Raw genomic sequence first — 26282 nt, forward strand, 5'->3', positions numbered from 1 at the left:
TCCCTCACGGCCATAATTACAGTCATAGATTCATTGTGCTATGGAAACTACCTCCATATGTTATCTTGACGAGTTTCCTACCATGCCTGAACACACGCTGCGTCAGTTCAAGAAATTGCTGGCTTGAGGCTTGTATGAAAGTATACGTCTTTCCATTGCTTTCTACACTTGCTCTATAGACGGGGAGTGAGCAAGCCAGTCAGTGATGCGCAAATTTATCAAGACATTTGTGGTGTCAGCTGCAGTGTGGGCCTTGCATTATACTGCTGAAATATGCTATTTAGTACCCTCGTTATGAAATGTGTATCTACAGGTTTTACCATTCTTGAAAAAAAGTGGTGAGAATTACACCTCCCTTCAACAGTTACTAAATCAGTTTCGTTGCCTGCTGTATGGTGTCAGCGGTAAACGATGCATAACAGCATGAGATCTCAACCCAGATTCCAGCAATATGTTCTCCACGGTTCATGAAGACACTCCGCCTGTTGCCTCTTGCCCGTATTTCTACTATTTTTATGTGTCTATTCGTCAGAGTTAGTGGAAAGATTCCAGGATCTTTTCGTGGTGTAGTCCTTCTGGGAGGACTACTCTTCTTGCAATATACCATCTCCTCATTGATTCTGCAGTCATTGTCCATGTGATATGTCGGTACGATGCTCCCATTTACCACATGCCAATGATTCGACCTTTCTCCAGTTCCCAAATACGGCGATAAGTTTTTTTCTGTAATGAAAATACAATGAGGTGACAAAATTCATGGGATACCTCGTAATATCGTGTCGAACCTCCTTTTGTCCAGCGTAGTTCAGAGACAATACGTGGCATGGACTCAACGGGCCGTTGAAAGACCCCTGCAGAAATACTCAGCCATGTTGCCATTACAGCCGTCCATAACTGCTAACGTGTTGGTGCAGGATTTTGTGCACCAACTGACCTCTCGATTGTATCCCGTAAATGTTCGACGAGATTCATGTCGGGCAATTTGGATGGCCAAATCATTCACTCGAATTGTCCAGAATGTTCTTAAAATCAATCGCGAACAATTGTGGCCCAGAGACATGACGCATTGTCAACCACAAAAATTCCATCGTTGTTTGGGAACAGGAAATCCACGAATGGCTGCAAATAGTCTCCAAGTAGCCGAACACAACAGTTACCAACTGGAATAGAGACTCGTCTGACAAGGTCACCGTTCTTACGTCGTCTAGGGTCCAACCGATATGGTGACGAGCCCAGGAGAGGCGCTGCTGGCGATGTTGTGCTGTTAGTAAAGGCACTCGCATCGGCTGTCCACTGCCATACCTCATTAACGCCAGATTTCGCCGCACTGTCCTAACGGATACGTTCATCGTACGACCACATTGATTTCCGCGGTTATTTCACACAGTGCTGCTTGCCCTGACAACTGTATGAAAACGCTGCTGCTCTCGGTGAACCGTTTGCAGAATGTTTTAATTCCCGAAGTGCGACTGCAGTCACGTAGGAAATTTCTTCATAAGAATCACCTGAGTACATTTGACATGTCGGTCAATGCACTACTGCGCTTTTATACCTCGTGTACGCAATTCTACCGCCATCTGCACATGTGAATATCGCTATTCCGTTATTTTTGTCACCTCAGTGTAAGTCCGCATAGTGAAGAAATTTTAATCAGCATAGCCCGCAAGCATATGAATATTGAAGTATCAGTTTAGCACTGTTCAGTCGAGGTGTCCATGTATCAGACTTTCCATTTGCGTCAGTGTATGTTTTTGAATTCGTATTCCTGGAGTGGACAGAGTTGAGGTTCACGTGTTTTTATAATTATTTTTCACTTACTTCTGGACTAATGGGTGTGGGCTGACAGCAACCACGTTACCACTCTTCAGCTTTTCATAAACTGATTAAGGAAGAGTTAAAACTGTATCATTAAGGTAAAATAATGAAACTTCCTGGCAGGTTAAAACTGTGTGCTTGACCGAGACTCGCACTCGGGACCTTTGCCCTTCGCAGGCAAGTGCTCTACCAACTGAGCTACCCAAGCATGACTCGCGCTAAAGGCAAAGGTCCCGAGTTAGAGTCTCTGTCCGGCACACAGTTTTAATCTGCCAAGAAGTTTCATATCAACGCACACTCGGCTGCAGAGTGAAAATCTCATTCTGGAAACATCCCCTAGGCTGTGGCTAAGCCATGTCTCCGCAATATCCTTTCTTTCAGGAGTGCTAGTTCTGCTTGGTTCGCAGGAGAGCTCCTGTAAAGTTTGGAAGGTAGGAGACGAGATACTGGCAGAAGTAAAGCTGTGAGGAGGGGGCGTGAGTCGTTCTTGGGTAGCTCAGTTGGTAGAGCACTTGCCCGCGAAAGGCAAATGTCCCGAGTTCGAGTCTCGGTCCGGCACGCAGTTTTAATCTGCCAGTAAGTTTCATATCAGCGCACACTCCGCTGCAGAGTGAAAACCTTATTCTGGAAGGTAAAATAATGATGATATGATGCTCGTACTGTGAATTACTACCTATGTTCTGAAGATGGTAATGTTGTGAGCTCTTCGAAATACTGGATCGGAGAGAGGGGTTGGTGTGTAGTAAGTGGTTCGACGCAGTGCAGCCCAATCTGCAAGTGCCAGCAGGGATTTATGCAGTCTATCAAAATACAGTTACTGGTGAGAAAAGTGCATTAATTTTTTTGGCAATTCATTAATCCAGAACCAAGTGACTACAACACTATTACACGGCTTTACAAAACGCTGTCAAGGACACACAGTATCTCTGACTCCGGCACGTGCCTTCTTCACGGTTAAGTTTATGCGGCCTTTCTACTTTAAATCACTCAGGACAACAATTCCTGGATGCTTGAAAGTTGTGACCAATTCTATTAACTGATCGTGCTCAAGCGGAATCTAATCATTTCGGCTGATTACGTGCATTATTTTACATTTACTAATACTATGGATCAGCTGCCACTCCTGCCTTGCGATATGTGCTGTCCATCTGCAAGTCTCTGTGCATTTCTCAACAAGTTGCTAATGATCTAACCACAACTGCACTGTGGTTTCTGATGTGAAGCAGTTCGGAAATACTACGGCCTTCATTTTAGCATCTTCTATTTTGGTGCAGCCGTGGTCAAGGTGCATCTGGACAAACAAAGTTTTCCCATTGACGTATTCCTGTGCAGAACCAAAACGTTTTAGCATTTTTGACAACACAGCTTAAAAGATCTTGTTTTTGAGTTAACTGGGCACTTATGGTTTTTGTCTTGTACAGCTTCTGTTTGTCAGGAAAGACTCTGCACCGTTTCATACTGCTATGTAGCTCTCTATGCTTTTGTAGTACTTCCCCAATATTGTTACTGAACCATGGTGGGTCTTTAAGATCCTCGCTACCTTCCATGCCACTGACTTATCCAACACATGGCCTGCAACACACCTCAATTTCTGTCACAGAGTATTCGCTTTCTCTTCCCCAGAACTGAATGTTTTCTGCAGATTTCTCGGAGAGTTTCTAATGATCTTACCATCGCACCTGTCAAGGAGAAATATCATCCTTCCATAAACTTTTCGTTAGACCCTTGTGATAATCACGTTCGCTGCATAGAAAAGTTTCGGAATGTTCGTTGCCTGCAGATCCAGTAAGTTTTGCTCGAAGGTGGGCTTGCTCACCTGCTACTCTAAATAAGTTACAGAAAATACCCTGGCTCTCGTTCTATACGTGTGAGCCTCTCTCAGTGGAAGATTGAAGTCTGCCGCTATTGCTACGGGATCAACGGGATTTTACTCGCAGTATTTTCTAAGCGTTGTCTATGGAGTGTTGTCATAGAGGCGCAACAACAGACCAAGTTTTTCAAGGGTTCGAGAGTTGGTGGAGATATGACTGGCAGATGTTATTGATATACGTGTACAAAGAGACAGCGTGTGTGAGCGTCACTTCAGGCTCTGGAGAGAGCGGTCAAACTGTGGAAGAACCGACGACCACGCCAACGTTTCCAGAAGTGAGGATGAGTCGGGTGTCAGTCTTCCATACAGGGTGTTACAAAAAGGTACGGTCAAACTTTCAGGAAACATTCCTCACACACAAATAAAGAAAAGATGTTACGTGAACATGTGTCCGGAAACGCTTAATTTCCATGTTAGAGCTCATTTTAGTTTCGTCAGTATGTACTGTACTTCCTCGATTCAGCGCCAGTTAGCCCAATTGAAGGAAGGTAATGTTGACGTCGGTGCTTGTGTTGACATGCGGCTCATTGCTCTACAGTACTAGCATCAAGCACATCAGTACGTAGCATCAACAGGTTAGGTTCATCACGAACGTGGTTTTGCAGTCAGTGCAATGTTTACAAATGCGGAGTTGGCAGATGCCCATTTGATGTATGGATTAGCACGGGGCAATAGCCGTGGCGCGGTACGTTTGTATCGAGACAGATTTCCAGAACGAAGGTGTCCCGACAGGAAGACGTTCGAAGCAATTGATCGGCGTCTTCGGGAGCACGGAACATTCCTGCCTATGACTCGCGACTGGGGAAGACCTAGAACGACGAGGACACCTGCAATGGACGAGGCAATTCTCGTGCAGTTGACGATAACCCTAATGCCAGCGTCAGAGAAGTTGCTGCTGTACAAGGTAACGTTGACCACGTCACTGTATGGAGAGTGCTACGGGAGAACCAGTTGTTTCCGTACTATGTACAGCGTGTGCAGGCACTATCAGCAGCTGATTGGCCTCGACGGGTACACTTCTGCGAATGGTACACCCAACAGTGTGTCAATCCTCATTTCAGTGCAAATGTTCTCTTTACGGATGAGGCTTCATTCCAACGTAATCAAATTGTAAATTTTCACAATCAACATGTGTGGGCTGACGAGAATCCACACGCAATTGTGCAATCACGTCATCAACACAGATTTTCTGTGAACGTTTGGGCAGGCATTGTTGGTGATGTCTCGATTGGGCCCCATGTTCTTCCACCTACGCTCAATGAAGCACGTTATCATCGTTTCATACGGGATACTCTACCTGTGCTGCTAGAACATGAGCCTTTACAAGTACGACACAACATGTGGTTCATGCACGATGGAGCTCCTGCACATTTCAGTCGAAGTGTTCGTACGCTTCTCAACAGCAGATTCGGTGACCGATGGATTGGTAGAGGCGGACCAATTCCATGGCCTCCACGCTCTCCTGACCTCAACGCTCTCGAATTTCATTTATGGGGGCATTTGAAAGCTCTTGTCTACGCAACCCCGGTACCAAATGTAGAGACTCTTCGTGCTCGTATTGTGGACGGCTGTGATACAATACGCCATTCTCCAGGGCTGCATCAGCGCATCAGGGATTTCATGCGATGGAGGGTGGATGCATGTATACTCGCTAACTGAGGACATTTTGAACATTTCCTGTAACAAAGTGTTTAAAGTCACGCTGGTACGTTCTGTTGCTGTGTGTTTCCATTCCACGATTAACGTCATTTAAAGAGAAGTAATAACATGAGCTCTAACATGGAAAGTAAGCGTTTCCGGACACATGTCCATGTAACATATTTTCTTTCTTTGTCTGTGAGGAATGTTTCCTGAAAGTTTGGCCGTATCTTTTTGTAATACCCTGTATATGGAACATGATTGTGCGATTTAGCCCGCATGTTCTGCGGTTTAGCAATTTTAGTAGATTTGTTCTACTATGGGCTCTTTTTTCGATGGTTTGTAGGAGAAAATTCCAGGTTACGTTTAGATCAGGTACTTCTCATTGGTATTTCAGTCTTTTAGTATCAGAGATTCGAGTTTATATGCACGCTTTCAAGCATTATGCAGTGAGATGACAAAAATCATGGGATAGCTACATGAAAATATACATATGGCTTTAGTATTACGTACACAAGGTATAAAAGGGCAGTGCACTGGCGGAGCTATCTTTTGTACTCAGGTGGAAAGGCTTTCGACGTGATTATGGCAGCACGACGGGAATAACGGACTCTGAAAGCGGGATGGTAAATCGATCGGGCAATCAGTATTCCAAGATCCACAGTGTCAAGAGTGTGCCGACAATACTATATTTCAGGCATTACCTCTCACCACGGACGACGTGGTGGCCGACAGCCTTCTCTTAACGACGGCGGCGTATGCGTAGAGTTGTCACTGCTAACAGACAAGCAACACTGCGTGAAATAGCCTAAGAAATCAATGTGGGGCGTTCTACGAACAATCCGGCAGCATAGTGCGGTGAAATTAAGCGTTAATGAGCTATCAGTTGGAAACGGACGCATCTTTGCTAACAGCGGGACACGGGCTGCAGCGAGGGCTCGTGACCATATCGGTTGCACCCTAGATGACTGGAAAAGCGTGGCTTAGTCAGATTCATTCGACGTTGTCCCTCTTAGTGTTTCGCACACGAGACAACATTGGCAGCGCAGATCACGCCGTCAGGGCACGAAGTTACATTTGTCGGATAAGGCAGTAGATTCAGAATTCTCTCTGAAAGGAGTACATAACAAAGTCAACCAATCCAAAGACAAAAATATGTATTTCTACAAATGTCACACTGATTGATTAAATGTTGTAATAATGCGAGTCAGTAATACGAGGGGCGTCCAATAACTAATGCAACACTTTTTTTCTCGGCCACGAAGTCCACGAACGGCTGCAAATGGTCTCAAAGTAGTCGCACATAACCATTTGTAGTCAATGTCTGGTTTGGTTGGACCATTGGACCCAGTCAATTCCATGTAAACACAGGCCACACCATTATGGAACAGAATTTACTGTGAGACGTAGTGGAATATTTCCGCTTTAGCCGGTATGGTTTCTTGAAGTTCCGATAGTACATGGCGCTCTCATACCTTCAAAGTGGCGTCTGTAACGGAGATGCGTTCCAAGTAGAGAGCTGTCATTGTCGAAAAACCAGAGCGTCGCAGATATTCATAAGCGACTGCAGAATGTCTGCAGACACTTGGCAGTGGACAAAAGCACCGTGAGTCGTTAGGCGAGGGGGGGGTCATCATTGCAAAAAGGTCGCGCAAACCTGTCCAATGTCCCGCGCGCCGGCCGGCTGCTCACAGCTGTGACTGCTTCAATGTTGGTATGCCTTCCACGCGTTCGTCGCCTCAAAAGTGTAAACGAACTTCTCAGTGGCAAACCGAGGCCACACACAAGTCCGCGCACCCGAAAGCAGCTCACAAAACTTCTGTGGTCCGTTCTTCCACATCCACTCTACAGCCCAGATCACACATCCATCTGTTGCACTGCACGGGAAGCAGTAAATGAAAGATGACGAGGTTATTGATGCAGCAAGACGCTGGCTCCGACGTCGACCAGTTGAGTGGTACCGTGTGAGCATACAGGTCCTCCCACTAAGGTGGTGTAAGGCTGTCGTAATGAACAGAGATTACGTTGAAAAGTAGGATTTTGTAGCCCAAAGAGTGGGCAATAATGTGGTGTATTGGAGTCCTGAATAAAACCAAACTGCTTTCAGAAAAAAATGTGTTGCGTTACTTAATGGACGCCTGTCGTACAAACAAGTTTAATGCTTTGTCAGAATAAAATGTACAGTATTTTAAAATGTCAACTTCTGTATCTCGCTCATCTCCTATCACATCAACTTATACAAGAAAATCCACAGTTCTTTTTTTTTTGTCCTTGACCTGGAGGAAGCCTAAAAACTTGCAAGGGCATTCTGGTTTCCTCTTCAGGCTCCAGGTATATACACTTCCACTTAACTGCATCCACTTTGTTGTATCTTTTTTGTTTGAACTCTTACCCTTTGTCACCATTATTGTTGCTAATCGCCATACCTTACAGCCTGCTACATTTGTACCTCAAGGCTCTGTTCTCTCACCTCTACTGTATATCCTCTACAAGTACGCTTAAGCCATTTGTACTATTCCCTCTTACAGCCCATTGGTGGCAATAGTTTTCTAGCTCTCTACCCTATGCTAAAAAGGTCCCAACAATCCCTCCTATCTCATATTAACCAAATAATCTACTTGTGCAATCTATGAATCCTCAAGATAAACTCTTCCAACATCCAGTCAATAATTATAGGACGAACCATCTGCAGGTTCTGTCTCCATGATTTCCGTAACTAACAATTCGTTATCGTCCTATCTAATTACCTAATACACTAAAATGCCTCGAACTGATACTTGGCCATAAACTAACGTGGAAACCCACTTCCTAACCATCCAATAGAAAGTCCAAAATAAACCATAGCTACAAACTGGCCACAAATGGGGATTGCATCCTTCCGCCATTTTGCACATCTACAAAACCTTGATCTGACCTATTCTTTCTTATGTCAATGTCGTCTGGATAGCTACTTTACCCTGTTTCTATCAGACCCTCCATATCCTTGAATGGCTGGCTTAATGAATCCTCTTACCCTCCCTTACTCGAATCCTTCACAGACCCATCAAATTCCCCTCTCAGTTCATCCACACTGAAAATCTCTGTACATCCTGTTACCTTGCCTCCAACAACCCTTTCCGTTCCAATCGTGGTACGCTACCAAGCCAGTCCCACTGATCCTACATTCGCATACTCTCCATATACTCTTCCAACGCAGCATCAAGAACCTCTCCTTCAAGACAAAGGATCCACTCTGATATTTATCCTTAATTCATCACTATTTCTTCTTACATCGGGTTCCTTTCTCCTTTCCCACCTTATCCTGTTCTTTTCTCCTCATAATCATGGCCTGAAACCAGTCACAGTCACCCCTACCTTAAATTCACTGTCTTCCACCATTTAATCTCCTGATCTACACGCGGTCACATACCAGTCCATCAACTCCATTACCACTACACTTAACCCTCCAACTCCCAATTTTCCTTCTCCTAGAGCAGGTCTGCAACTAAGTTCAAATGGCTCTGAGCACTATGGGACTTAACATCTATGGTCATCAGTCCCCTAGAACTTAGAACTACTTAAACCTAACTAACCTAAGGACATCACACAACACCCAGTCATCACGAGGCAGAGAAAATCACTGACCCCGCCGGGAATCGAACCCGGGGACCCGGGCGCGGGAAGCGAGAACGCTACCGCACGACCACGAGCTGCGGACTGTAACTAAGTACAGTGAAGTAAGATGGTTCGTTTTCATTATAATGACACCATAATACTGATGCGTCATCTAAATCATTTGCTGTATCTGGAACCAATTTTTGGGACAATCTTCCTCAGAATATCCGAGAAATTAAATTCCTTCCAAACTTGAAAAGACAGCTAATGGTTCACCTTCTATCATAATAGCTATCTCTTCCAAGTTCTGTGCAGCTCCTCTCGTCAGACCCCCTCCCCCACAACTTTCCCCTACCTCTTGTGGGCAGAGCTCTCTGTTTATATTCTGTTCTTTCCTAAAAGCCACTGTCACTGTCATTTCAATCTTCTCATCTTCCCCTTACCCATCCTGCTTCTGGTAATACAAAACGTGGCTTCAAATATGCTAAGCTAATCTCTATCATTCTAAATGACATTTACTATTACTATTATTATTGTTATTGGAAATGTTTTTTAATATCTTTGGTGTGTGTTGTTCCTAGTCAGATCTAAGAGAGGCCTTAAGGCCCTAATTGCTTGGGCTAAATAAGCAACAAATAAATAATTATTGGTATATTAAAAGACAAAAATCATTTTTGAGAAGTTCAATAAACGGCCACCTTTTTAATAATTACAGAACGTGTATATGTTTTATCATTATTTAAAGGTATTCTTGTATCTTTTTCTAAATGCTCTTAGCTGAAAAGTGGCAATATACTGTTTCCAGCGAAAATATAAAAAAGTTTGTAATTAAATTTAGTTGGTTGGTTACATGTCCCATAGATAATCTGAAAGATATTTTTATTGAAATGATCTGGAACGAGTCAGTTTATAAGCTATGTATTCACAATTAGTTTTAACATTAATGAACATGTACGAGTAGTGTTCAACAAATAATGAAAAACTTTTTTTCTGAACGCAGGTTGGTTTTATTAAGGATTCCAATACACCACATTATTCTCCAGTCTTTTGGCTAGAAAACCCTATTTTTGATATAACCTCAGTACAATGTGACCGCCTAACGCCATTTTACTGGGGGGGGGGGGGGGGGCACCTATGCCCGCATCGTGCCATTGTACTGGTCGGTGGCGGAGCCAAACCTCTTGCTGTATCAATTACGTCCACATCGTTCACATACTGCTTCCCGTGGGTGAGAGCTCCTTTCGGGTGCGCATACTAATGTTGTTGCCATGAAGAAGGAGAAGTTCGTTTGAATTTTTGTTGCGACAAACACGCTGAAGTCGTTTCTTCAATTTCCTGAGCGTAACACAGTGCACTTTAGAGTTGATCGTTGCACCAAGAGGGAGTATATCAAAGAAAGTAGCATCTTCAGAGTCCCAGAAAACCACCGCCACGATTTTACTGGCTGAGGTTGTGATTTTCGACTTTTTCTTTGGAGGATAGATGGTGTGGCTCCACTTCACGGATTGCCGCTTTTTTCGGGTTCGAAGTGATGAACCCATATTTTATTGCTTGTCACGATTTTCGACAAAAAAATGTCACGATCATCCTCGTAGCGCACAAGGAATTCGGCACAGATGGTCCTTCGTTGCTATTTACGGTCTTACGTTAGGCAGAGAGAAACAAACATTCCAGTACCCCAACTGACAGACGAGTGTATCAGCACTACCAACAGAGACGTCCAGCTGAGCAGCGAGGTGTTTGACTGCGATCCATCGAGCACCTCGAATGAGAGTATCCGCACGTTCCAACATTGCAGGAATCACAGCTCTGTGCGGTCGGCCGGCACGCGACAGATCGGACACGTTTTGCGCGACGTAGCTGCCATGATGACAGACGCCTCTCCCAACGACTCACCGCGCTTTTGATCACGCCAGGTCTCCGTAGACATTCTGCGAACGCCTACGAATATGTGTAATGCTCTGGTTTTCCGCCACAAGAAACTCAATGACAGCTCTCTTCTCGGAACGCATCTCCGTTACAGACGCCATAATGAAAACTTCATGAAATTATAGGGGCTGAAGCAAGAATATTCCACGATATTCCACAACAAATTTTACAATTTTTTCAGCCTAAATTGTCAGAGAAAAAAGAGTGTTGCATTATCCCTCGAAAATCTTTCAATCCTACTCGTGCAAACGCACTTCAGAACTAGGTATTTTTTTACATGCTATCCGCTTTTAAATAAAAATTCGTCTATTGAATAGTAGGAGCTGTGCTTTTGTCCAATCAAGAATTTCATACTAATTGTATAGTTACCCCAGAAAATTATTCAATAATTATTGAGTGCAACAAGCATAGAGGACAGACTCCACAACATCATTGTAATACTAGTACTTCCACACGTTAAACAATAAGCAAATATTGTATTTGAATTTAGTTAATTAAAAGAAGCTGTTTTGACATACCTGAAGCTTCAGACAAAACCCGAACAGTATTTCATTTATTTCAAGTAGTTGCTGAGTTATCCTTTTTATTTGCTCATCTAATTTTTCTTTTCTTTTGTTCTGCATCTCTATTAACTGTTTGAGATTCTCAACTTCTTCCATATTCCTGTAACATTTGTTTCAGTTTGTCAGATACAAAACGTTTTCATATCGAAGAGTCAACTTAAGCTTCAGTCTCAGTCTTCTGTACATTATAGCGTTTAATAAAATAAAAATAATGTTGAGAAGAAATGAAAAAAGTATTAATTTCCATAAACACTCCTTATGTAATACATATGCTTGCTTTTTTGTGCCCAATAACTAGCACAAGTCAGTGGTCATAACAGCACTAATTAACTCTGCTCCTTTTTGAAAAAAAAAAACAAAAAACAATATACATATGCTCTTTAAGGTCATAGTGACTCAACCGCTATTTAAGGATATAATAGTAATAAATTACTGAAAGTTATTATAATTTCAAATTTAGGTTCAGTGTGCAACAGAATTAATACATTTTCAGCATTACAAGCAAACAATAAAGTACATCATGTATAAAAAGAGGCAAATACTTTTGTTACACACTTCATTGGAAGCCCCTGGCTGTCAATAGAATGTAACACAAATTAGTTTTTATCTAGTCTGAAGATGAACAAAATAGAAAATTGTCAACTGACTTACATTTAAAATTCCAATAACGATAATTAGTAAATTCTCTGTTTTTGTGCTAAAATGAATAGGGTGTTTTCTGCCATAAAATAAATATTACAGTACTAAATGCTATAAATTATATTAATGAGGTGAAAAACTATTTTTTATGCTCTTATTTTGAAACTGAACAACACAGAAATTGTTAATAACAAGGAAAATGGTAATAGCCATAGTTTCTCAAGTGTTTGTTGCCTCAGCTAAATATCAATATAGACAATTTATTACACACCACAATTTCAGCAGTAGCATGTAACATGAGCTATGCAGACATGCTTGTTACAATTTGAGCATGTTATAGAGGTTTCTCTGTTATAACTTCGTGGACAGAATTTGCATCTGGCATGTTTGGAGTTTTCATTTTTGTACTGGAGCTCTATGTTGAAGAAATCCTTGTTTGTATTCTTTGAACAATGGTCGCTGGTTGTTCATTTTGTAGCAGCTTCTTCTTATGTTCAGTGTAAGGAAAGATTAGGAGTCTTCCTATTTCGTAAAAATATATTCTTCTTTGTAAAGAATATTTGTTTTACACCCTGGATTACGTTCCTTCCATAGCATAAAAGCACTAAGAATATTGTAAAAGACGCTCACTGGCCAGCGGTTCATTTCCTTTTGAATGTGTAGATATCAGTAAGTTGTTTCAATGTGTATACTGTACCTTTACTTGCATTTGTAATGCACCAACCATATTTGTTCATAAATGTGCTAAGTTGCAAGTGAATTGCAACAGCACCAGCAACAGGCAAGAACACATGTTGTGCTTTATACAGTTGGCATGGCGGGGTGTGGAAACAGTTGACACAGCAGTACCTAAACGGTAGATGCCCTAAGCCTTTCTCCACCGGCGGCCGCTGAAGTGTTCAGCGTATGTGCAACAAGGCATAGCAAAGACCAAATAAGCGCAGCTCGGCAGAGTATAAATACCTTAGCCATTAAGGAGAGATCGGTACGGTACGGGCCACTTCAAGTTTAACAGTGTTTATAAAAGAAATAGCACAATAAAACACTTCTTAAAGTTATAAAAAATCACCTTGTTGTATAACCTATCTCCGCTGAAAATCACTTAAAACTATGTGTGATCTGAGGTTTTCCGGGCGTACAGAAATCTTGAAAATTTCTCGGGTATTCAACCAGGTAGCGTCGTCCAAAAGGCGCGAGATTTGGGCAAGCCGACTTCTTGCCATCTTCAGGCGTTCTTGGTGTCTTAAAACTACATCTTATGTATTTTGGCACTTTTCAAAGAAATACTTGGAGATTTCCCATTCTTCCCCACCCACTGGGCAGAGTGGGATAAAGAGATTTTTTCGAAATTATTGCATAAACAATGAAATTGTTAGGAATATCATCTTAAAACTAAGACAATGACGAATGAGTCATTTAGACTCAGGAATACGTAATCTTAAAAAAAGTGAACAATAAGAAAGTATTTTAATGTCATTTTCACAAATGTGCAATTGTTTTTAATGCTTACTACCAAGTTACTTTATTGAGTCGTATCGCTCTTGCACCAGTTGTATTTTCTGGCTTGTGAACACACAACATAGGATGCCTAGTAATAAATCCTATAACGTAGCTGTGCCCAGCTAGATACGTTTCTTTGTCAAATCTGTGTGGTAAACCATATTTTCTTTTAGCTAGCTTATAGGTTAATGACCTGACAATGAGATGTTTCAAAGTTGGAGTAAATAGTTTGCTGTCCATTGCCTTCAGGTAAGTCATTGCCTTCAGATAAGTCATCACTGTTCTACAGTGAACACATTTTTAATTATCTGTCAATTCAGTAGTTTTGATTACTCTTAGCTTTACGAACGGATGTTTCTACCGTAGATTTCGGTACGTTAAACTCCTTAGATGCTTTTAAAACTCCCATTTCAGAAGATAAAACGACTGAAACTGCCATCTCCATTGACTTAATATCCAATTGCTGTCTGTCAGTCTTTCTAATTTAAGTTCACACCATCTGGAAAAGCAAGGGAAGAAATAAATACATGCTCTGAAATCTACTGGCATAAATACATGAAGGGGCAGAGCGGGACAGTATCCTACTCTGCCCTGTCCTGTTCCACCCCAAGAGCACATTTCAGGTTGACATCTCTCTTATGAAGCATAATAACTGATGGATTTAACTAACGTACTGCGAATGGCATGCCCTTTAAGATTACATGTTATTCAAGGGCGTACAATTAAGAATTAACCACTTATCTTGCGTTTAGATTCACTAAAAGATACGAAAACGCAACTGTAAACGTCACTGGCAATCGTTGACTTACAAGTCGCACCCCAAACTAAGAAAAAGGGGCTGTCGCACCTCCTTCCATTTAGAGACATAGTTGCAAGTCACTAGAATAGGATTCAGATTTCTCCAGTCGAGAAAACAGTACAGTCCCGTTTGTGCCTCGCTATCCCATTCTGCCCCGCATTCCCCACTGCTAAAGTCACTGTTAGTATAGCAGCTCTATCACCATGAGGCTGTTCGCTTGGTCGCCATATGGAATGCTGTAATAAAGTATTTGGAATTAGAGACTGTTTAACTGGTGCAACATGGCGTCCCTCCCCCAGCCCACCTCCACCAGCCGCTTACAGCTAGTGTCAGAGTACTGGCCTCGTATTTTTAGCACAATGTCTGAATCTACAGCCTATGGTACAGTGAGTCAAGAAACTTAATTGTTGTCGTCAAAGTGTCTTTGTCATATCAAATAAGTTTGGTTACAGTGCTTTTTGTTAAAAGTAAGGAGCTGGTGTATTTGTCACCCTTCAGATGCAATGGGGGACATGCTTGGCTAGTACCTGTCAGATATACGCAGTGTGCCCTAGAAAGTCATTCAGCACCTAGTACAGAATCACTAGCCCGTCGTATGTTTCACGTGTAAGCATTACGGGCTCATGGCTAGACAGTGCCAGGAATCAAAATGGCTGATGATTAGACGCAAGAATTAAGTTGATATATTTTGTGTTTTGTAATTGCTGGTGATCTAAAATGAGTACCGAGATGCGCAGGACTTCGGCATTGTGAGAGATGCAAGGAGTAACAGAGCCAGAGGCAGTACTATACAGCAGAATTAAGAGTGGTTAATAGGGAGTTGAATGGTCTACTAGAAGCGTAGTCACCACAACAAAATACAAATTTATCACCCGCTCCTTTCTCTTTGTAAGTCAACTGAGGAAATGCAAACATTTGTAGAGGATCTTAGGGATTTGGTAGAGATGAAAGGATGGTCTGATGAGGAAGTTTTGAGGGTAGAAAAATAAAAAAATTAACTGGGGAAGCAGAAGCTTATGGGGTTTGTATGGAGGCCTTGAGGGAAATGAAACATTTGAAGAAATTGAAAGGGAGTTAGTTAAAAGGTGTCGCAAGCAGGAAAGTACCGAACATTTTATAGAACAGCTGGACTTGGTAACAAAGACGCAAAGAGAATCGATGCAAGAATTTTGGGATGCGCTAAGGATAAGGACAAGAATAAGGGTTGAACGTACGAGGTGGGACAGAATGCTGTGGTCAATGAAGTAACTTTACAAAAGGCAGATTAACGCATATTTAAGAGGGTCGCCTTCGTAAATGTCAAGGGAATACAGGCAGGGTTCCCAACTGATTTACGCAAAGTTGTCAGATTTTAAGGTGAGGAAACTGACATGTCGACTGGACAACAAGTTAGACAGACAGTGTTTTCAGTCAATATAAGGCGTTACAGGTGGCGACAGATGGGACATGTGTGGAAGAAATGTCACCAGCCACGGGACAGTGGAATGGAGGCAGCGGTCAGCATAATGGTAGCGGTAGTTAAAGAGATAGGGAACCAGGAAAGAGGCAGGCGTTAACAGCCAAAGGGAACCCAAGGTCCGCCTATAGGCATTCCCATTAAAATTAGTTGCTACGAAGTCGTAAAGAGAGGTGAAGTGTGTGGTGGAAGGAAAGTGGGAAAGAAGAATTGCAGGATGTTGTTGGACACAGAGGCTCATGTGTCGGTTGCCAGCAGGGATATGGTGGAACATAATCCATGGAACCCACCACAGTATAAATCGTGTGGAGAGGGGATAAATATCAGTTCAGACAACGTGTATAAATTGTGTCACGTGTAAGTAAGGGCTATGGCATGATTCTGGAGTTGTATTTATTACTAATTTAACAGTAGGAATCTTGTGTGTGGTGCAACTGTAGAAAGTAAATGAAGCATTGGTTCAGACACATCATTTCGTAGAAAGAAGTGTACACGTACAAGAGGTAAGTGGGGAAAAATGGTTCCTGTGCTTGTGGTTAATTTCAGAACCAAGGATTTAAGGTTAACAAAGGGGTTCTTAATCACCAATGTGGATATCCTGGAGGAGGAAGAGTGGGACACGAGAGGATTGGCCACGAACAATCCCAAACTTAATTGAAACTGCATTGCGAGAGAGAGTGAAGCACCTACAGGGGAGTGATAAGGAACAAGTGGAAGAATTACTGTTGGAATTCAAGAATTTGTTATTTCCAAAAGGGCTGTGGCCAGCAACACTTATTATGCTGCACTGAATACTGATGAAGAATAAATCACCGATTTACTGCAAACCATATAGAATACCGAAGTACTTCCAGCCGATTGTCGAGGAATTCGTCGATCACCAGCAGAAGGATGGGATTACTGGGGAAAGTAATAGTCCCTGCAGGGCCAGTATTGTTGTTGTGCCCAAAACGTCAGCAGATGAATCATGAAAATACAGGTTTTGTTGTGATTATTGACACCTGAATGCCAAAACTGCAACAGATGTCTAGCCATTGGTGAACAGAATAGAAACCATTGATATTTTCCAACAGTGGACTTCAAGAGTGGCTATCCTCAGCTAAAAGTGGCACTTTCTTCACCATGGGAACACTATCAATTCAGGAGGATATCTTTTGGATTGAAAAATGCAGTAGTGACATTCAGAGTGTTGGACAAGGTTCTCAGAGGTTTAAAACCACATCACTATATGGTGTATCTTGATGGTATAATCATCTTTGCGAGTGACAGGGAGCAGCATATACAACGCATAAGGGAAATATTCCTGAAATTAAGGGCCACAAGCTTAGCATTGAGTATAGAAAAGTGTAATTTTGTGTTAGAATAGGTCACATAATTAGTAAGGATGGGGTTAAGATTGACCCAATGTTGGTTACAGATGTACATGAATTACCTGTACCTGAATCGTCGAAGAAAATACAATCCTTCCTTAGAATTGGGTGTTATTGTAGAAGGTTTGAAAAACGTTTGTGGATATTGCCAGACCACTAACGCGATTGGTGAAGAAAGGTTCAAAGTTTCAAAGATTGTCAGCTTATTTTTGAGAAACTGAAAGAAGCTTTGGGGGCGAGTCCAGTCTTTGTGTTTCAAAATTCCAATAAGGAATTCATAATCACATTACAAATTCAAAACTCAAAAACCAATGAAATCCTCAATCTTTACATGAGAGACATAATTTTAAGATTTGGTTCAAATGGACAAGTAGAAGAAAAGATAAATTTTCGGCCGAGCGTCCCATTAAGGCCTAGGAGACAGAAGATTCATGTTTTTGTGTTTCTCAGGTATATATATAGCACAGTGTACGTATAATGTAGGCGAGATAAACTGCTGTGGGGCAACAGGGGACTTTTAGAGAGAGGAAAGAGTAATAGGAATACCTGTCCTCAGGTACGGTACGTCAGCAGACAAGATGGAGAAGGTGCAGACTATAGGCATCCTACTGGTCGCTGTTGGAGTGAAAGCATTGTGCAACCAGCACCTGGAATGGGGGGACGGGGAGTGCTGGTCGTGAAGCAAGAAGCTGCTGGGTGGTACAGGTGGTATTTAACGGATGGAAAATGTAGAAAGAGATGAGAACAGAAGAAGAAGCATTAGACAATTTCCAGTAACGTGCAAAGAGCCACAAAGTACTCAGAGGAGTTACAAGGGAATGCATGAGGATAAATGGGACTTATGAGAAACTGAGAGACGAGATGATGCAGGTTCAGGAGATTATGCCGTATACAAAGAGGCGGAAAGGTTGGACTAACGCGAGGGGTCGACTTCTGAAAATTGTGTTCGGGACAGCTAACGAGAAGGATATCAGGAGGATGAACGACACAGTGGGAGTGATGAAACAGTGGGTAAAACGAAACAAGGCAGCAAGTGTGTGGCACGGAACACAGATCGCAAATTTAGATAAGGATGTTTTAGACAGTACTCGGTTATTACACTAGCTGACTGGGGAAGCCATGAGCTATGCGGGAACTGTGGAAGAATCAGTGGACTGGAACGTAAAGATGTGCCATCCAAAGCGGAGATATTGGATAGGGAAGTAGCAATAGGTAAGTGGCTGCCGTCCTTGGAAAACAGCATATGGGAAGCATGCAGAGAAGTAGCGGAATTGCGAGAAGCCATGCAGGAAGCTTTGCGAGGACAACGGGGGTGAACTTATTGACATTGGATCAGTACCTGTAGGGGCTATGGAAAGTGCAAAAAGAAATCTACACCCAAATTAAGTAATCTAACCAAGCAAATCTACCTTTCTATTTCAACCTAGCCACAGTGGAAGCGAGGACTGATGGAGCAAAGGTAGCAGGAAAACAGTCACAGTACCGATGTTACGTAGTCCATGCATACCCCATCAAGTGGGGGATGATGAAGAAGTTTGTCCGGATAGGACTGTAGTGGCTACTGCTAACTTCAGGGAACAAGAGTGGGCATGTGGAAATAGAGAAAGTGGAGTTACAAAAATGGTTCAAATGGCTCTGAGCACTATGGGACTTAACATCTCAGGTCATCAGTTCCCTCGAACTTAGAACTATTTAAACCTAACTAACCTAAGGACATCACACACATCCACGCCCAAGGCAGGATTCGAACCTGCGACCGTAGCAGGCGTGCGGTTCCAGACTGAAGTGCCTAGAACCGCTCGGCCACCGCTGCCGGCAAGCGGAGTTACAGAAGCGCTACAGGGGTGAAAATACGGTTTGTTCAAATAGGGTAATGAAAGAGGGTGAGAGCCCCTGTGTAATGAAGATACCTTCGATGAAGTGACTGTAGTAACCAGTTGCTACGAAGAGGGCAAGATCACACCATCAAAAAGGATGGAACTAGAGGGATCGGACTGCTAGCAAATGGGACATCATGTGCAATATTGTGACCTACTTTCTATTTGCCGCTATTTCAGAAATAACACATCTGAGAATTTCACGGCCTCGTTTGTACTGGCCAGGGAGCCTACAGAAGCGTTACGACCCACAAATCTGACTGCCTTGAATAAAAGCGCTAAGTACATAGACAAAATCGTTAACGAGCAGGAGGGGAGAATTTCCGTGGACACGCGAATGCAGCATGTGGATCGATACGAGGAGAACCAGTACTAGAAAGAAACAACTTGACGTTTGTCATACCAAGTACCAAGGCGACACTTTCTCTGCTAAGCACAGTCCTTTTTCACAAGTACTAGAAGCAGAAGACGAGACGATGTTCGAATCCAGCCACTATTGCAATCCTGGAGGACTTGATTCCCAGAACATATGAGGCAGCAGAGGGAACTACACTCCTGGAAATGGAAAAAAGAACACATTGACACCGGTGTGTCAGACCCACCATACTTGCTCCGGACACTGCGAGAGGGCTGTACAAGCAATGATCACACGCACGGCACAGCGGACACACCAGGAACCCCGGTGTTGGCCGTCGAATGGCGCTAGCTGCGCAGCATTTGTGCACCGCCGCCGTCAGTGTCAGCCAGTTTGCCGTGGCATACGGAGCTCCATCGCAGTCTTTAACACTGGTAACATGCCGCGACAGCGTGGACGTGAACCGTATGTGCAGTTGACGGACTTTGAGCGAGGGCGTATAGTGGGCATGCGGGAGGCCGGGTGGACGTACCGCCGAATTGCTCAACACGTGGGGCGTGAGGTCTCCACAGTACATCGATGTTGTCGCCAGTGGTCGGCGGAAGGTGCACGTGCCCGTCGACCTGGGACCGGACTGCAGCGACGCACGGATGCACGCCAAGACCGTAGGATCCTACGCAGTGCCGTAGGGGACCGCACCGCCACTTCCCAGCAAATTAGGGACACTGTTGCTCCTGGGGTATCGGCGAGGACCATTCGCAACCGTCTCCATGAAGCTGGAGTACGGTCCCGCACACCGTTAGGCCGTCTTCCGCTCACGCCCCAACATCGTGCAGCCCGCCTCCAGTGGTGTCGCGACAGGCGTGAATGGAGGGACGAATGGAGACGTGTCGTCTTCAGCGATGAGAGTCGCTTCTGCCTTGGTGCCAATGATGGTCGTATGCGTGTTTGACGCCGTGCAGGTGAGCGCCACAATCAGGACTGCATACGACCGAGGCACACAGGGCCAACACCCGGCATCATGGTGTGGGGAGCGATCTCCTACACTGGCCGTACACCACTGGTGATCGTCGAGGGGACACTGAATAGTGCACGGTACATCCAAACCGTCATCGAACCCATCGTTCTACCATTCCTAGACCGGCAAGGGAACTTGCTGTTCCAACAGGACAATGCACGTCCGCATGTATCCCGTGCCACCCAACGTGCTCTAGAAGGTGTAAGTCAACTACCCTGGCCAGCAAGATCTCCGGATCTGTCCCCCATTGAGCATGTTTGGGACTGGATAAAGCGTCGTCTCACGCGGTCTGCACGTCCAGCACGAACGCTGGTCCAACTGAGGCGCCAGGTGGAAATGGCATGGCAAGCCGTTCCACAGGACTACATCCAGCATCTCTACGATCGTCTCCATGGGAGAATAGCAGCCTGCATTGCTGCGAAAGGTGGATATACACTGTACTAGTGCCGACATTGTGCATGCTCTGTTGCCTGTGTCTATGTGCCTGTGGTTCTGTCAGTGTGATCATGTGATGTATCTGACCCCAGGAATGTGTCAATAAAGTTTCCCCTTCCTGGGACAATGAATTCACGGTGTTCTTATTTCAATTTCCAGGAGTGTATATATGTAAGGTAAGTTAAGCTAAAAAGTAACGTTCAGTGCTTAGGATAAGTAGTTCATAAGAAATCGTAGTGGTGAGAACAATTTTCAGTAAAGAGCAGACTAGAGCCAGCTGGGCCAGCCGCCAGGAAACTTGTCATTCTAGTTTGTATAAGAATAATTTAGTTTAAGACACCCCAAGGGACTGGGTATTGTTAAAGGAGAGGGCAATGTACTGCTCTGACGATATTTGGTCATAAATGCACACATCTGCAAATGATTTGTAGCAGCACCGACTGGAAGCAAGTACGGGTATTAACCTTTACAAAATATAACACAGCCTTTGCAATGTTGCGAGGCGAGTCAGCCTGAAATGGTCTGAAAACATTTGAAACAGTAGTGCCAAGCAGTAGATTCCCTAAGCCTTTCCACACCGGTAGCCACTTATATGTTTAGTGTACATGCTGCAAGGTATAGCAAAGCCCAAACATGCACAGCTCAGAAACAAACAACTATCTAATCATTTATACTAAAATCAGATCTGCATTATCGCAGCTCCCATTACCACAGGGCTGTGTTGCTTGGCCACGCTCTGGAATGCTGCTCGTTGGAAACAGTTCGACTGTGCATCAGGGCAGTCCACATGGTGGCTGTGGAACCTGGAGCCACTGCCACAACACGCCAACACCAGCCCTGGGAAGTAGTTCGCCAGCCATCGACTTTGGGGCACTGGGTCACTGCCATTACGTCACTGGCCTGCCACCCTCTGGACAGCATGTGACGTGTGAGGTGCACTACAACACGCGCAGTAGCAGCTAGCTGATGTCACGCAGAGCTGGAGTCGTTGTTGACAGAAGCAGTTGCATCACGGGCCACTGCCCAGCTGGCACCGTCCTCTGTCAGCACTACGAGTCAACAACATGCAGAGGCCGCCGAATGCCACTGCCGAGCTACTGCTTCCTGTAGTGAACTAGGGCAGGGTGCCGTAAGAAAGCATTTGGAATTACAGGCTGTTTAACTGGCACTGCATGGCATCCCTCCCCCAACTCCACACAATGTTCAGTACCTGAGAGAATTTTTAGAGTTTAGAAGAAGACTCTTGCTTTCTCCAGCAGTTGGCAGAACTGTATACTGCTGGCCTGTCATCCAGTCCTATTTTATTTCAAAGGGCGAGGAAGATTGGTCAAGATTGATTTGGCAGTTTCTGGCATCAAATGAGAAACATGATGTTGAAGAAACTGAACATTCAGTTCCAGAATGCTATCTATGTTTTTTGAGGCATGTTTTGCGCCTGTTTGAAAATGCTGTTAGAAAATTGGAAAACAGCTCTATTACTTCTGTTGAGTTGGACAGAATGATAAGGAACCTTAAAAACAAGCTAGAGAGCACGGAAAAAGATAAGTTCTTAGAACAGAAAGTTCGTGAAATCCTGGAAGAAATACCAAAATCACAGAGGCTGAATTTTGGAAATGATTCACCATCTTTCTTCTCATGTTGGATTGATTATTTTTCTCAAAAATATGATTTTTCTGAGAACAATGTATTCAGTCTGCCTACAAGTTTTCCACTTAAGCGATAAGAATATTTTCGTTTGCAATGGCAGTTTTAAAGGTGACCAGCAAATTGAATCTCAATCTGGATGTAGATCAGTTATACAATGAATTTTTTGATTTCCAGAGTGCATTTCCTGAGAGAATCTTCAGTATGATGAAGAACCACTGGTCAGAAGAAAGAAAGCATCAAATAAAAGAGGACTTCTCTGGAAGTTGTGGTTAGTTGTTGAATTTTCTGAAGGAGGAGGGGGACAATGAATGACTACTGAAAGCAGCAAAGAGCAACACAAAATATGTATTCAAAAATACATAGCAGATAGCAGTGATCATGTTACTGATGGACATTTTCTTCAAGATTCCATATCTCCCTCTTTTACCTGAACTTTGAGTTGAGGTTACTACATTGCCTGTAAATGTTCATTTAAATTTTCATTTCATATTTAAATAACAAATACACACATTAAAAATAAGAATGTAAAGGAGACAACTTCCTCTTTTATTTTTGTGTTAACACAATATTAAAACTAAATTTAGATAAGTTTAGAAATTATAAGAAGAGTAAATTGGTAATATTACTTACGATATTTATAGTAAACTATTAGCATTTTCTTCATTCCATATGATCGAGAGGTTGTCCGTCCCAGGGTTTCTTGAAAGGTGATATCCCTAATATATATGCATATACAGATTCTGTATTTGTATATGTTATTATGTATGTATGTATATGTATAAAAAATTTTGAAGGCTGTTGTACATTTATTTTGTATTTAATCTCTGTCCAGACAATGTCTAAGACTTGAGTTGACATGCATACACTTTCGATATGTTACCGAAGTTACAGAAATGGATGATAAGCTGCAAAATTCGCTATTAGCCCATAAACGTAAGTTGCGACGACGAAAAGAATAACAAATAGTGCGCTTTATGGTTGCAGGGAAATAACAGTGACGTTATTCCGTGCCCAGATTTTGTTTGATCAGCACATTTCTTTTTTCATTATAGAGGTGGGATAAATAAGAATAGAACCGTACTGTTTGCTTTCGACGAACTTTGGATGTCTTTCCTCTGAAGCATGAGTGATGCATCGAACAGATACCACTGTTCCTCTAATGGAGCACATTTGCAGTTGTATACACTGCGTCACTTACTTTTCGCCTTACGCGCTCCACAGTCTCACAAAGCCAGCTCGTCCCACGCATCCCCCGTTCGGACTACGGCTGTGGCTGCCCGGGATACTGCCCACATTGAGGCTGACCCCTCACCCGTGGTAGAGTGGGAGGTCGTCTCGAGGTGTGGCAGGGGGCGAAAGACATTCCGAAGGGCTGAACGAAAGGCCTCTCCAGTTTGTCTAACGAAGCGGTTTCAGGCTCTGTCTCCGGCTGATACTGATCTTCGGCCGGACATGGCTGCTTGTCCTGTTCCAGAGGTTGCCCCTCAGTCTTCAAGATCCGGGCGGTCGCAGAGGGTGGGCTTACTGGTAGTTGGGAGCTCCAACGGTAGACGCGTTATGGGGCCCCTTACGGATATGGCAGCAAGAGAGGGGAAGAAAACCAATGTGCACTCCGTGTGCATACCGGGGGGAGACATTCCAGATGTGGAAAGGGTCCTTCCGGATGCCATGAAGGGTACAGGGTGCTACCATCTGCAGGTGGTCGCTCATGTCGGCACCAATGATGTGTGTCGCTATAGATCGGAGGAAATCCTCTCTGGCTTCCGGCGGCTATCTTATTTGGTGAAGAGTGCCAGTCTCGCTAGGGGGATGAAAACAGAGCTCACCATCTGCAGCATCGTCGACAGGACTGACTGCGGACCTTTGGTACAGAGCCGAGTGGAGGGTCTGAATCAGAGGCTGAGACGGTTCTGCCGCCATAGGGTGGTGGGGTTTCAGGTTCCGCTGGCTACGTCAGGAGTCCACTACACGCAGCAGGCGACTACACGGGTAGCAGGGGTCGTGTGGCGTGGACTGGGCGGTTTTTTAGGTTAGATGGCCTCGGGCAAGTACAGAAAGGGCAACAGCCTCAAAGGGTGCGGGGTAAAGTCAGGACATGCGGGAACCAAGCAGCAATCGGTATTGTAATTGTACACTGTCGAAGCTGCATTGGTAAAGTACCGGAACTTCAAGCGCTGATAGAAAGCACCGAAGCTGAAATCGTTATAGGTACGGAAAGCTGGCTGAAGCCAGAGATAAATTCTGCCGAAATTTTTACAAAGGCACAGACGGTGTTTAGAAAGGATAGATTGCATGCAACCGGTGGTGGCGTGTTTGTCGCTGTTAGTAGTAATTTATCCTGTAGTGAAGTAGAAGTGAATAGTTCCTGTGAATTATTATGGGTGGAGGTTACCCTCAACAACCGAGCTAGGTTAATAATTAGCTCCTTTTACCCACCTCCCGACTCAGCAGCATTAGTGGCAGAACAACTGAGAGAAAATCTGGAATACATTTCACATAAATTTTCTCAGCGTGTTACAGTCTTAGGTGGAGATTTCAATTTACCAGATATAGACTGGGACAGTCAGATGTTTAGGACGGGTGGTAGGGACAGAGCATCGAGTGACATTATAGTGAGTGCACTATCCGAAAATTACCACGAGCAATTAAACAGAGAACCAACTCGTGGAGATAACATCCTGGACCTACTGATAACAAACAGACCCGAACTTTTCGACACTGTAAGCGCAGAACAGGGAATTAGTGATCATAAGGCCGTTGCAGCATCCCTGAATATGGAAGTAAATAGGAATATAAAAAATGGAGGAAGGTTTATCTGTTTAGGAAGAGAAATAGGAGACAGATTTCAGACTACCTAGCAGATCAAAACGAAAATTTCTGTTCCGACAGTGACAATGTTGAGTGTTTATGGAAAAAGTTCAAGGCAATCGTAAAATACCTTTTAGACAGGTACGTGCCGAGTAAAACTGTGAGGGACGGGAAAAACCCACCGTGTTTCACAGAGGAAGACCGCAGTGCAGTTCCTTCTCTAAATCCTCGCACAAACGAAAAAATGGCTGACTTCAAAATACGTGTCCAAGGAATAGAAAAGCAACTGGAATCACTCAACAGAGGAAAGTCCACTGGACCTGACGGGATACCAATTCGATTCTACACAGAGTACGCGAAAGAACTTGCCCCCCTTCTAAAAGCCGTGTACCGCAAGTCTCTAGAGGAACGGAAGGTTCCAAATGATTGGAAAAGAGCACAGTAGACCCAGTCTTCAAGAAGGGTCGTCGAGTAGATGCGCAAAACTATAGACCTATATCTCTGTCGTCGATCTGTTGTAGAATTTTAGAACATGCTTTTTGCTCACGTATCATGTCGTTTCTGGAAACCCAGAATCTACTCTGTAGGAATCAACATGGATTCCGGAAACAGCGATCGAGTGAGACCCAACTCGCTTTATTTGTTCATGAGACCCAGAAAATATTAGATACAGGCTCCCAGGTAGATGCTATTTTTCTTGACTTCCGGAAGGCGCTAGATACAGTTCCGCACTGTCGCCTGATAAAGTAATATCCTACGGAATATCAGACCAGCTGTGTGGCTGGATTGAAGAGTTTTTAGCAAACAGAACACAGCATGTTGTTCTCAATGGAGAGACGTCTACAGACGTTAAAGTAACCTCTGACGTGCCACAGGGGAGTGTTATGGGACCACTGCTTTTCACAATATATATATATAAATGACCTAGTAGATAGTGTCGGAAGTTCCATGCGGCTTTTCGCGGATGAT

The 26282-nt window shown here is 43.7% G+C and overlaps 1 protein-coding gene across 1 annotated transcript in view; it reads right to left on the reverse strand.

Annotated features, from left to right (window-relative positions):
- The window catches only part of LOC126471419 (outer dynein arm-docking complex subunit 3), a 355522-nt gene that overhangs the window by 31383 nt on the left and 297857 nt on the right, over positions 1 to 26282 (reverse strand). The window contains exon 9 of the mRNA XM_050099557.1: positions 11365 to 11509. Coding sequence (XP_049955514.1) covers positions 11365 to 11509 — 145 coding nt within the window. The remainder of the gene's footprint in view (positions 1 to 11364; positions 11510 to 26282) is intronic.

Source organism: Schistocerca serialis, chromosome 3, assembly GCF_023864345.2.
Source record: "Schistocerca serialis cubense isolate TAMUIC-IGC-003099 chromosome 3, iqSchSeri2.2, whole genome shotgun sequence".
Classification (NCBI taxonomy): Eukaryota; Metazoa; Arthropoda; class Insecta; order Orthoptera; family Acrididae; genus Schistocerca; species Schistocerca serialis.